The 13,698-nt window shown below is 48.3% G+C and overlaps 1 protein-coding gene across 1 annotated transcript in view; it reads right to left on the reverse strand.

Moving 5' to 3' along the window:
- The window catches only part of BCAR3 (BCAR3 adaptor protein, NSP family member), a 131,399-nt gene extending 118,517 nt beyond the window's left edge, over window positions 1–12,882 (reverse strand). Inside the window, exons 1-2 of the mRNA XM_069598187.1 lie at window positions 12,512–12,882; window positions 4,132–4,459 (exon numbers count right to left, since the gene is read on the reverse strand). Of these exons, the coding sequence (XP_069454288.1) occupies window positions 4,132–4,448 (317 nt within the window). The 5' untranslated portion in view covers window positions 4,449–4,459; window positions 12,512–12,882. The remainder of the gene's footprint in view (window positions 1–4,131; window positions 4,460–12,511) is intronic.
- Between the last annotated feature and the right edge of the window lie 816 nt (window positions 12,883–13,698).

Here is a 13,698-nt window from a genome sequence, read left to right on the forward strand (position 1 = left end):
AAGAGAGTTGGGCTCCTCACTTTGGCTCCTTTTCAAACCCCAAGTATATCCAAGGGCAGCCAAGACAACAACAGAGCCAAGAGATATGGGTCTCGGAACGAGGAGACCAGTTCCCCTTTCAGGCCTGCCTTCTGCCTGCTCTTGGCGGCCAAGGCTCTAGCCTCCTCAAGGGGGTTGTCTGAGATGCTGCAGTCAGACCCTGGGGACTGAAGTGTTCATGTGAGAAGATAACTCAGAGATGCCCACAGCAGAGCCAGCCTTCTTGCAAGGCTACAGAGCACAGTGTCTGGGGAAGGTCCTATGATAGTTTCTGAGTCCTAATCCTAGCTCAGTCACACATGAGGGTCTAATCTTAGGTGCCTCAACCATCCATTCTCTGAACCATTTACTCAGCTATATTGATAACAACCTGACGCTGCTGCTAACAATGAAACCTGCTGCCACATAGGGTTATGATGTTCAAACAAGATAACTTATGGACAGGAAGATATTATAACTATAAAATGTAAGGGAATGATAATTCATGTGAATATGACCCATGTTTATATGACCACTTATTAATGCAAATTGTTAGGTCAAAAGGAAGACTTCCTCTGCTTTGCCTAGGGCTTTCCACAGGGTTGATATTTACTTAATATTCAATCATAAAGGTGACTTTTTAGTGATTAATAAAGTAATCAAATTTGTTGGAAACTTAGACTATTTCACAAGACAAGGAGGTGCTGTCTGAAGCGTTTCCCTCTGAATACAGGCGGGCCCACATAAAGAGTTGGGGGGGCACTCCCAAAGATGGTCCCACCATCGTCATGCCAACCCCAAGTGTGATGGAATGGAAGGCTTGCAGGCTTGACATCTAGGCAAGCTGAACTTCAGCTACTCTTAGCTGAAGTTAACCCCTGCATTCACTCGGAAAAGAAATAAGGTCAAAAGAGTTTATCTGAAACAAGGCAAAAAAAAGAAACCAATAATCTTGTTAAAGGTAGACCTAGCCAGTCTTAGGAGTCAGGGATTCAAAACTCTAAAACACACATGGCTCCCAGGTTCCAGTGGTGAGTGAACCAGGGTAGTGGGTCTCACAGCTCTGCTGGGCTGTCAGAGCTGAGTTAGGAATAGAAATGCTGTTTCTCTCTCGAGGTAATTCTGTCCAGCACCTTAGTCACACTTCCCACTCTAGAAGCTCGGGTTCTCATTCAAACAGCCTGTCTCCAGCTTTTCACTTTCACAAAATGTTACTTGTTGACACTCTGACTTGTTCCAAAAAGTAACTGAGGCAGCTCATAATCTTATTAGGAATACTTAAAGGATTTAGAGAGGGGAAAAAAAAAACAAGCATATACGGTGCTTCAAAGTCCTCAAAACTGAGAACTCAGGATATCTTTAAGATGTGTCAGGTAAACAAAATACATTAATAATAATGCTTCGGAGTGGGGGAAGAGGACTTTAGATCCTTTGACACTCAGCATAATTTTGAAGGATGTACATTTACTTCCTGTGCTGACCTTTAACAATAAGGTATTTTAAGTTAAGGGAAAAAAACCCTGAATTTGGATGAACATAATTCTGAATCAGAAACAAACCTAAACCAGCAGTACTTGTTAAGTCTTCCACAGCCTGGACTTTAAACTCATGACTTGCGTCCACCTCCGATAAGATCTAAGATCTGATCTATGTCCAAGTTAGTTTTCAAGTTAAAAAGCTTTGAACTGCTGGCAGGTTGACAGCCTGGGCCTCAGGAGTTTATTGAGAACTTCCTCAAGCTACAAAGGGTGACTCCATTACTACCCTCGGCCCCTGGGAGATCCCCCTGGTAAGAGTAGACACCTAGCCTGGACTTTGTGGACCATCTCCATGTGGTAGCCCATGGATATCTAGCTCATTATAGAGTTTAACTTAATAAATAAAAAGTGGCCACAGGAAGCCAGGTAATAGCGGGTTCTGACTCCATGTAGTGCAGCCTGGGCTTAATTCTGGCTAGCTGGAAGTTGTTTTCCTTTGCTGCCTCATAGCCTCCCTAAGACAGGGCAGTGACGGCTCTGCTTCTGCACGGCAGTGCATCAGGCGCCCATGATGCGCTATCAACATTTCTGTGCACACGTGCGCACTTCCAGTGCACCTGTCATCAGCAGGCCACCTGCCTGGACTCCGCAGAGCGATGCCCAGAACGCCCTGGGAAGCCGTGTGGTCTCATGTCAGAAACCCTGCAGACTCTCCAGTGCTTTCTCCAGAGACTATCTGGGCTTCCGCTTATCTTCTCCTGTAATACTGCAATTATACAACTCATTCTGAACTCTTGCCTGCCTAGGCCTTTCCCAACATGTGTACTATTTGTCTCTCAACATGCCACACTCCAGCCATAGGTCAGCCTAGCCTGTTTTGGGTTTTTCAAACATGTTCCCACCCCTGGTTCCTTGCACTTGTTCTTCCTATGCCTGGACAGCCTTCCACTGACTCTTCTCCTCAGAGACCGTCCACTCTATAAAAAATATAACCCCAATAAATCTCCAGGATATGACTATTTCCTCTATGTCACTGACTATAACCCGCCATTGTCTTGTTTATTTACTTGTATTTATTATCTGGGTCCTTCACTACAATGTTTGCTCTGGGAGGACACCATTTCTCATGTTCCTCTGCTATCCCGTCAGGGCACATGTTTCCCCACTCTGTAAAAGGGCAATGATTTGATAGCTAAAATGTCGACTATGTCAGACCAGCCCTTTAGTTAAGATACTTGGAGGATATGGGCAGAATTTTCCTGGTGAAGCAATAGAGCTTACAAAATCAACATATTCTAAGTAACACAGGTGTTCAATATACAGGTATTGAACAAATAAATGAGCTAGGACCAAAGCGGCTTTCCGTGCTACAGGGCTGGACAGAGAGAGAGAGGTCAGGAGATACAGCAGAAGAAGCCATCCCCCTGCTTACCCAACAGCATCACAGGCTGCGGGTCTTGCTCAACAGAAAAAGGGGTGTAGCGGTTCTAAACCAGCTCCATAAGCAGGGTCACAACTAGGCCCATTTCAGACCCAGAGAAAAAGCCTTTACGACCATGCGTCTTATTTACCCAGGTCCCTGGTGGACAGAAGAAGAAAGCAATTCCTGTTCTAAAGTATTCTGAAGCTGACTTAATGATGGATCCAAAACCAAACAAGATTTATTTCAGCTTGCTGACAACGAAACACAGGTATCCCCGCTTTTTGAAAGTGTGCTACTACTTTGCTTTTACAAAATGACCTACATTAGTACTTGATTTCACTAACAGAAGTCTGAACAGGAATTTTGCTTTCGTGGAAAAAGGTGAAATTCGAAAACAGCGTTTGCTGTCTGTTTTCAGGAAGCTGTCGTACAGGTGGTGCACACGCAGAGCAGCAAGAGCAGCACCACCAAGTTCCCTCCAGAACTACAAGCAGCATCTCAGCATCAAGTCACCCTGGCCCTGAGCTGTGCGTGAGCATCTGTGCTTTATCTCCATTTATTTCATGCATCCATGTATAGTATGATGTGTCCTAGGGTAACTACTTTTTCACACCATCTCAGCTTATGGAAGGTTTCATAGGCATGCTCTGGATAATGGGGATGCCTATACAATTATAGACATCCTAATTATAGAAATCCTGGCATCTCTATAGAAATGGATGGATGCAGTTCATAATCTGAGGAAAAAAAAAAATGCCGTGGTTCCTTCTGAGGGACTTAATAATACAGGAAGCTGACCTTAAAATACACTTAATATCATCCAAACTGGATGATATTAAGAAATGGTTCTTTTTTCAGATGTTACAGTTTTTTATGCTGTGGCTATACGTTTTTTAAAATAAGAGTCCTTATCTTTGAAAGACATATACCAAAATATTCACAGATAAAATGAAGTCTGAAATTTGCTTCAAAATAATAACAGAGCACAATAAAGCTCTGCCTGAAAACAATAATAATACCAGAGGCAGGAAAGTGGGTGGGGTACAGCCAACCACAAGTTGATAACTGTTGAAGCTGGTTGATGGGTCCATGGGAGTTAATTAAACTATCTGTTCTACTTTGTGCATGTTTGATATTTTTCCTAAAAAAGACTTAAAAAAAAAAAAGTCCTTTAAAACAAATCATTTTCATTCGTGAAATTAAACAAGCTACCTGAAGGTGAAGGCTTCGCCTTTCCAGTCTTGCAGAGGCTGCTCCTGGATGATGTCCTGGATCAGAGGTGAGTGCTGCCGTGGGGATCTGGAATGGGGGAGGGTCCCCACATGACTGAAGTTATCACAGGACCTGATGGGAGGAGGGCCTTTCTTCTTCCGGGGAAGGGTGCCATGTATAGACACGTCTTGATAGGCATCTGCACGACGCTCGACGAGAGGGGACTTGCTGCTCAGAAGGTCCATGGACGAGGCGAGGGGGAACTGGTGATTCACCGGCATGTTTCTGGGAAGACTTGCAAACTTTCCCGCAGCCATGATCCTCAAGTCTAAGGGGGGAAGAAGAGAGTGAAGCCATAAAACTATGAAAACCATGAGAACTGACTTCCTCCTTACAAAAGGAAATGGAAATAGATCACGTAACAAAAGAAAATGCTCACAAAGTGTTAAAGGATAAACATCACTTGTGAAATTTACTATGATGGAAGTTTACTTATCCCCTTTTTCATCCTATAGAGGAATTCTCCTGGTTTGGCAGCAGATCCACCAATATGTGTGTGTGTTAATCTCCCAGCTGTGTCCAACTCTTTGCGATCCGGTGGACTGTAGCCCACCAGGCTCCTCTGTCCATGGAATTCTCCAGGCAAGAATACTGAAGTGGGTTGCCATTCCCTTCTCCAGAGGATCTTCCTGACCCAGGAACTGAACCTGGGTCTCCCACATTGCAGGCCACTTCTTTACTGACTGAGCCACAACAGAATAGGGCAAATACATTTCAGAGCCTTTAGAGACACCCGAGCCAGTTTATTACTTCAGATGACTGAAGCTGATGGAAAAGCATGACTAATAAAAAAGAATACTGAGGAAAGATAATGAGCTCATGCATTCCCACCACCCTACAAACAATAAGAACAGGTGAAGATGGCTGGAATTCCTTAGCTGCTAGAACACCTTCAACCCAGCTCCTCAGTTGCGCTACCCAGAAAGACAGGACAGATTCCTTCTTGTGAAGACCTGGCGCTTGTAAATAAATCAGTGTACGCTAATTAACGAAGCCAGTCGGGGTTCAGGAGGTGGGCCACTCCTCCACACATCAGTGGGCTCAGCTGGAGAGGAAAGCCATGGGGTGGGGGCTCCATGTACAATCATCCCCCCGCCTATCACCAACAGGGTTAAGCACTGTGCATAGGTTGTCTGTGGAGTCAGGGAAGAGTGGGAAAGGCAAAAAAGAGAAAAAAGTGGTAGAGAGCCTCATGGAAAGAAATGAAAAACGCTGTGTGTGAAAGCAGCCTTAGCAGTTGTTCCCAGCTATCACCACTGGCAGAGAGTTCACCCTGAGCAGGGTTAGCACCTCCATCCTCTAAATAGCCACTGTGGTTTTGATCTAAGCCAAATTAAATGATATTTTAAAGGCTAATATAAGGCTTCCCTGGTGGCTCAGTGGTAAAGAGTCCACCGGCCAACGCAGGAGACACAGGTTCGATCCCTGATCCAGGATGATCCCACATGCCACAGAGTGGCTAAGCCCGTGTGCCACAACTATTGAGCCCGTGTTCCAGAGCCCATGCTCCACAGGAAGAGGAGCCACCACAGTGAGAAGCCCAGGCACAACTAGAGAGTAGCTCCAGCTCACAACTAGAGAAAAGCCTGTGCAACAGTGAAGACCCAGCCAAATAAATAAAATTATCAAGGCGAATAAATAGAGAAGAAGAAACATAAGCTTGAATAAAAATTAGGGCTAGTCCCAGCAGACAGAAGGTTACAGACTCTGTACCACTAGTCACAGTACTAGACTGATCCAGAGATCACAGCTGCTCAGCTAAGCCCCACGCCCTGGCCTTCCCCGAGCCTGGGGAGGAGCACGCCTCTTCACTCTGCAGCCTGTTCTCAAGCTGTGCAATCCCATTCCTCACAGACCACCCCCTCCCCTGCAAAGGGAGTGGTGCTGAGTGGAAATCATCACTCTCTAGCACCACTGCAGACAGTTCCACAAAGGACCTGGGGACCTGGGACTTGGCTTGGGGAGTCAAGAAGAACAGAATCTGGTAAAAATAAGAGGTGGAACCAGAGCAGTCAGCAGAGTACACAGAGGAAACAAGTGACAACACACACAGATAGACACACTCAGTCCACTGTTCCCACACGTGACAGAGAGATACTGAAGTGCCGGGAGGAAGGAGGCCCTTCATTTAAGGCATATGATCTGAACCCTGTCCTCAGCTTTCTGCCAGACCTGGTAGTTCCGAAGCCTGTCTGCCCCAAGCTGAACTGGGACCACACAGAAGGCCCGGCTCCCAGCGGGCGCAGACAACGGACTCTTAGTCCCCGGGTGGGCCCCTCCCGGGTGTGCCCAGGACCCGGCACACTGTCAGCACTTGCTTCACGTTAATCATCATTATTAAAAAAGAAACCAAACTCCTCAGCCCTCTCCTGAACACAGATGACGTAAGCCGACTAGGATTCCCTCATCCCGCCCGTACACACTCACAGTTGCGAACTCTCACCTGTCCTAGTTATCCGTACCTTTCTTCTCCACAGGCTTGGATCAGTCCCAAGAACCTGGAGGGGAGACCCAAAGCCCCACCCCCAGCCCCCAGAATCTCTCCGCGTGCAAAGGCCCATGGTGTGGATCACGTCTATCTCCAGCCAGGATGACAGACAAGAGTTACACTGGCTCCAGCGTCCCCAGCAGCCTGTTTCCTCTCTGCTTATCCAAGATCTATCTGTTTCAAGTCTGAGCCAAAGTGCTTTAGAATGCCCTCGGCAAGTTATCCACACCTCAGGGTATTCTCGAGGGATGTTAACAGCTGCTTTTCCTACTTTCAACTCAACAAACATTTAAGTGCCCACTCCAGATAAGATACTCAGAGAAACAAGGATGCATAAACCTCAATCCCTGACTATGAATTCAAAGAGAATACAGCTGACATTTGAACAACTCAGGGTTAATCTGCATGTAATTTATAGACAGCCCTCTGTATCCACAGTTCCCCACATCTACAGATTCAACTGACCATGGACTGTAGTATTTGCTACTGAAAAATATCTGTGTATAAGTGTGCCTATGCAATTCTACACGCCACCCCCACCCCCACTCTGGGTGGCTCAGTGGCTAAAGAATCCACCTGCAGTGCAGGAGGTGGGTTTGATCCCTGGGTCAGGAAGATCCCCTGGAGAAGGAAATGGCAACCCATTCCAGTATTCTTGCCTGGGAAATCCCAAGCAGCCTGGTGGGCTACAGCCCACAGGGTTGCAAAGAGCCAGACACGACTGAAGGACTAAACAACAACAAAAGGACAAATGCAGTTCAAACCTGTGCTGTTCAAGGGTCAACTGTAATATACTCACTGATGGGACCCTTAAGATGCTGGAGGGAAGAACAATTAATTTTTATAAAAGGGCTCAAGGAGGATCTCAGAGAGGGCATCACTGGAGATGAAGGATTTTGAAAGGCTGCAAACTGTAGGGAAAAGCCTTCTAAGACGATGTGGTAACAGCAGATGCATAAAGGCGGGAAGTACCCGCACAGGCTCAGGCACCTAAGTTGTGCAGTGCGGCTCGAGTGAGGCTGAGAAGCACTTCCTGGAAGAAGCACAGCTTAGGACCAGATCACAAAGTCTTACAGGGTGTGTTGAGGTGTTTGAACTTGCCTGTCAGTGCTAGGGAAACTCAGGAAGAGAGGGATGGAGTCCAGTCTGTGCCTGGGTAGGGAGCTCTGGTGATTCTCGAGGGGACAGAAGGGCCGTGGGGAGGTCAGTCAGACACCAGCAACAAGCCAGCAAGGAGTGATGAAGGACTCCGACCTGGGACAGTGGCCACGGGAAGGGAAAGGAAGGGCAGAGCAATGGGCCAAGAGCTCAAGGCCTCTTGTATGGGACGAAGGAGCCCACAGCCATGGGAGGATGGTGCTCTGCTGTATCACTGAACAGCACAAGGGGTGACCCCCTCAGGACGGCGGGTAACAAGCTCACCACTGGGGCTGTTGAGTGTGAGGTACCAGTAGGATAGTTCTGTCTAGCAGTCTAGATACTCACATGTTCAGTCAGAGGCCAGTACAGAATGTAGATTTTTAAGAGTCATCAACATAAAGGGAGTATTTAAACCAGAGAGTAGATCCGTCAGCTTGTTATTATCAGATGTGATAACAGATGTGAAAGTACCTCTTAAACTGTCAGGAACCATGCAATATTCCATGAATTATATCCCTGCCCTCTCTCACCTGGACTGCTTCAAGCCTATAAGGACCAACGCCAGGGATGAGTTCTGAAAAAGCAGAGGCTCTCAACCTGGATGCACATTAAGAGTCCTCGGAGAAGCTTCAACAATTCTGACACCCAAGCTGTGAACCAAACCAATGAAGTCACAATCTGGGTGAATAGGACCCTGGCATCAGTCTTATCAAAATCCTTGCAATACTGTTCAATGTGGAGCCAGGTTTGAGAACTACCAGGTAAGTGAGTTTCTTTGGTACAGAGCAACTGACACTCAGTTTACTTTCTGGGTAACAGAAAAGAATGGCAGAGGAATAGTCAGTCAACAGGAGCATTCACTAATTCTTCTATCCAACACACGTCTAAGGAGGGCCTCCTATGTGGTGGGCACTGTGTGGGTGTTGGCGATGGTGTCAAACAGGTGTCCTCCAGAGGTTCCTGTCCTATGGAGGAAGCAGACAGTAAGTAATGACTTTAGGTATTGGTGAGTCCCCAGGCTACGGGGGCACGCAGAGTGGGAACTGGGGGCTAGATGAATCTAGCAGCCACGAAAGGCTTCCCTGAGGAAGGGGTGCCGACCTGAAGGCTGTGAGGCAGTTTAATAATGGGAGGATGAAGATCATTCATCCTGGCTGAAGTTCCTAGTTGAAGTTTCCCGTGTTACAGTTCAAGTTCTCAGCTGCAGATAAATTGGAAATACACAGGCCAGGCTCTCCTCAACAGCCTGCTGCCTCTAACTTGGGACTCTTCCCCATTAAAATATAGCCTTGTCCTGTGACTAGTCACTGGGAAAGACTGGTTCCAGCCTGGGTCCAATGTCAAGCTTGAATCAATCCAACGGTGAGGGAGGTGGGCCCTGGCCAGAGACCCAACTTTATAAAAACAAACAACAATAAACTAAAGTGGGGTGGGGAATGGAAGGGAGAACTACAGGTGGAAGAAACTCATTTACAATCTGTGGGTTGCTCTGTTTCCTACTTTTTATTTTTTCCAGACTCCAGGAACCTGGGGGAAATCCAGAGGTGGAAGTGATAGAATCTAGGCTCAAGGTACGTACTTTCCATTCTGCCAGAGAAGCCACCTACCACAGCTGACCACTAGGCAGAATCTCAGCACGTGATACATAGATGGGATCTCAGAGGATCAAGCCCCTTCCCTTTTCCAGATAAGGAAAATAAATGTTCATTCACTCAATATATATTCTCTGAGGGTTTACAATGTACTAGAGCTGAGGCTATAACAGAATAGATAAGCTCCTCCTCTCATGGAGCCTACACGGTGATGGGGAAGTCCAATCAACACAAATAAAAAAACAAATTAGGGACTATCCCAGTCATAAGCGCCCTAAAGAACATGAAAGAGTGGTCTGAGAAAAGCTCTCTAAAGAGGGAACCATGACATGAGACCTGAAAAGAGAGAAGCAACCAGTCAAGAGAAGACTGAACTCCCTCCGGTTCCAGGCGGGGCATTCCGCAAATGTGAGGGTCTTGAGATGGGAACACATGGGTCGGAAGAGCAGGATGGAGACTAAATTCAAGTCTCCAGTTTCTGGCTCCCAAGTTTTCTCCACTTGGAGATGTTTCTGTCTTGATGTTCCTAGCCATTACGTACTATTTAATTTTTGAAAATCAAACACGGTGTGACTCAGAACCTAGGCTTTGAAGTAAAACACAGATTCAAATCCCTACTCTGCCACTGACTTACTGTGTGGCCTGGGACAAGTGACAACCTCTCTGACAGTTTCTCATTTGTAAAAATGGGGTAACAACATCTACTTCATGGAGCTGTTGTGAAAAGTAAATGCAATTGTGTATGGAAAGCCCTTGACATACAGCAAGCATTCCAAAAACAGGAGGTCTCCTCTAAGCAGGGCAGAGACCACGTCTGTCTTGCTTGTCATTGCATCCCCATCACAGTGATGGCTCACAAACGAGGTCACTGCTTCTGGGGAAGACTGCAGCCGGGAAAGATGAAGAGGGAGATGTTTAAGCCGAGAACAAAAGATGTAATGACGCCCGATCAGGTATGACAAGGGCACAGACACACAGGCACATGAAGTGAGCCCACACGCAGTCTTCAAAATAGAAGCCCAGGTGAGACTTTGGCCATCTGACTTCACCTGTGCAGGTAATCAGACACAGTGTCCTGACTCCGGCTAAAGCCAGATCTTGAAATATACACAAAGGTCAAAGACTCTACATCTTGATAGGAAAATATGAGACCCACGTGTACATTCAAAGAGCTGAAATCTCAGTAGAGATGAACGTGAGGTTGACATACTCCCCACCTATGTGCTGCCTTCTTGACCCTGGTCAGCAGCTATGCTCGGAAATGCTTGTGAACAACAGGCGTGACTCCCTTCCTTTATAGTCTCAAAGAAACTGACGATCGCATGCAAGTTGAGGCAGAGATAAGCAGTCTATTTGTTTGGATTTTTCAATCTTACTTCTGAAATGTGATATTTTCAAGTTAAATTCACAGATGGTCATGGGATGTGGGCTTTAAGAGCTTTCTGTCGTATTTTAAACCCTGGAAACATAACCCCCTCCGCTGTCCTGTTATGACCAGGACAGAGAAGTTACAATCCACATCTGTGGTTGTATATCTTCTCTGCAGAGGCAGACAGGAAGAGGAGATGGCAAACCACACATAGAAAGCTGGCTTATCCACTCAGAATGAAGTTCTGCCTGGGTGCAGGAATTAAGAGTATCCCTTTATTTTGAAGTACATTATGAAGTCTAGTCAAATGATTGATGTATGAATAATTCTTCCATAGATTGAATTTCAAGCAACACAGCACAGCATCTACTTGCTAAAGGTCTTAAGATTAGCATCCGATCGACAAGCAGTCCTCTCTACATGAATAGGAGATTGAGATCTCCTGTTAGTCATTCTGGAAATGTCAGGCTTCTCAGGGAAGGTTGGAGTCAGGGCGTGAGAGAGCCATTAGCGTGGCAAGTTGTTTACAGCTACATTCCATATGTCCCCTTGTACACTCACGTACAACTGCTTGGCCTGTGGCTTCCCCGGTATTAACTGAGTAGCCCCTTCCCACTTGTGACTTTCTGAACAGAGGTCTCCCCCTTCCTCCCGGATCTCGCTTCACTCCTTGGCAACAAGCAGGGAGATTATCCGTTCTCAAACTGACCTTCCCTCCGCCAATGTGTCTTCCTTGGAAAGATCTGGGTAGCCTTGGTAGATAAGAGTCAAGGTTTCAAATGCACGGCTGAACGCACGGCTCTACTTTCTATCTCAGCTAATGGCTTCAGGTGAAAGACACATGAGGTTAGGAGAACAATCTTTTACCTCCTCACCCTGCTTCAAGCGAGTTAAAACCAAAACCAGAGTTTTCCATCACCCCCGCCCAAGCCCAGGCACGACCCTCTGGGTTCCTCCACGAAACACACCGCCTCGACAGCTGCTTTGGAGCCCACTGAACTTCCCACGACTGTGTACACCTGATCAAACTTTTAAGGTGGGGGCAGCCTTAGCGGGTAAGGAAAGACCGGCTGAGACCGGAACCTCCTTCGCGTTGCGCCCACCGTCTCTCCTTTCCCTGCCTTCACCTCCCCTTCCCTCCCTTCTCCGACGAAGAGGGAGCAACACAACCAACTATTCATTCTTTTTCAACAAAGGGAGAGAGGGAGGGAGCTGTTGTCAACAGTTACGGGGCGGGCGCCTTCGCCTGCTTTGCAGACTTTCCAAGAGATTAGTGGAGAAACTCGCCTCCTCCAAGCCCAGGGCTTCCAGCGGAGCAGCCCCTACCCCCACCTCCCTGGCCCTCGCATCCCGCGACTCGCTCCGGCTTCTGGGGCCGAGAGGGAGGGGACCGGGAGGCGCGGCTGGACGCTCAGGGGGTCGGAGAAACCAGCACCCGGGAAGATGCAAAGAGCAGAGATGCTCGCCGCACGTCGCCTCCCGCCGCAGGCCCTGTGTGGGGACTCCCAGCCGGTTCAGAGGCCCCCTACGGGCGCAACCCCGCCCCCAGTTCAGCCACTCCAGCCCCCAGTCGCCAACTCGGCTGGGGGAGCGGTAGGGGGTCGCTGGCTCTACCTTCTCCAAAGCCCAACTTTCGCCAACAAACTTCCCAGTCCGTCCTCCAAGGCAAGCGGGAGACCGAAGCGCCCCGGGAGAAGCCGCACCCCCGCGGGACACGCGGCGGAGACTCACCTCCCCCCTCGGCGCCCGGGTTCTCGGGCTGGGGCTCAGAGGAACCGCAAGGTCGGCCCCGCGCCACGGCTGTTCCAGGAGCAGGAGCGGCTCATAATCGGTGGAGCGCGCCCACCGGGAAGCCGGCGCGCGTCTCTGTGCACCGGGCGCCTGGGGCTCCGGTTCCCTCCCCGGCCCCCGCCCGGGCCCAGGCAGCAGCAGGCGCGCCTCTGAGCCGGCGACGCGCACTCGGGCCCTCAACTGGTGATTTGCGGCTTCTCGGCCCCACCCCAGCGAGCCTATTCGCACAGCCTTGCGGAACCCCCCGCGACATTTACATGCGCTGACCTCGCGTAGCCCTCCTCTACCCGGATTTTAGTTTGGCTCTCCTCGTACCTCCTGAGAAGCCAGTCCTCAGATGTATGTATATCGACCACCTCGTCACTGTACCCCCAGGGGAGACAACCTCACCTTACCCACCTCTCCCCTCCCCGAGTAATTCAATTACCCAACAGATCTGATTTGCTTGTCTGCCGACACCTGGCTGGCTTTGTTTAAAGGGATGGGATAAAGACCCAGGTAACCCCAAATGACCGAGCCCTGGGAACAAGCAAATCAATTACACCCATCTGGACACATTGACAGCCAAGTGGGAGGTGGAAGCTGCACTCTGGTACTAGATGGCTTGGGAGAGTAAAACATTAGAGCCTAGTGGAGGACTCCAGTTATCAAGACCTGTTGTAAAGCTATAGAAATAGTAATTGGCAGCAAGGATAGACGGAGAAGGCAATGGCAACCCACTCCAGTACTCTTGAAAGCCCATGGATGGAGGAGCCTGGTAGGCTGCAGTCCGTGGGTCACGAAGAGTCGGACACAACTGAGAGACTTCACTTTCACTTTTCACTTTCATGCATTGGAGAAGGAAATGGCAACCCACTTGAGTGTTCTTGCCTGGAGAATCCCAGGGACGGCAGAGCCTGTGGGCTGCCGTCTTTGGGGTCGCATAGAGTCAGACACCACTGAAGCGACGTAGTAGCAGCAGCAGCAGCAAGGATAGACAATAGAATAGAGTCCATAAACAGATCTACATTATAAGGTCACTTGATTTACATAGAAGATGCTGATGTGATGCACTGGGGAAAGGGTGGTCTTTTCAGTAAATGATGCTTATCAACTGAAAAGCCACATGGAGAAAAAAAGAAGAATCT

This window comes from Ovis canadensis, chromosome 1 (assembly GCF_042477335.2).
Source record: "Ovis canadensis isolate MfBH-ARS-UI-01 breed Bighorn chromosome 1, ARS-UI_OviCan_v2, whole genome shotgun sequence".
In the NCBI taxonomy this organism is placed as follows: Eukaryota; Metazoa; Chordata; class Mammalia; order Artiodactyla; family Bovidae; genus Ovis; species Ovis canadensis.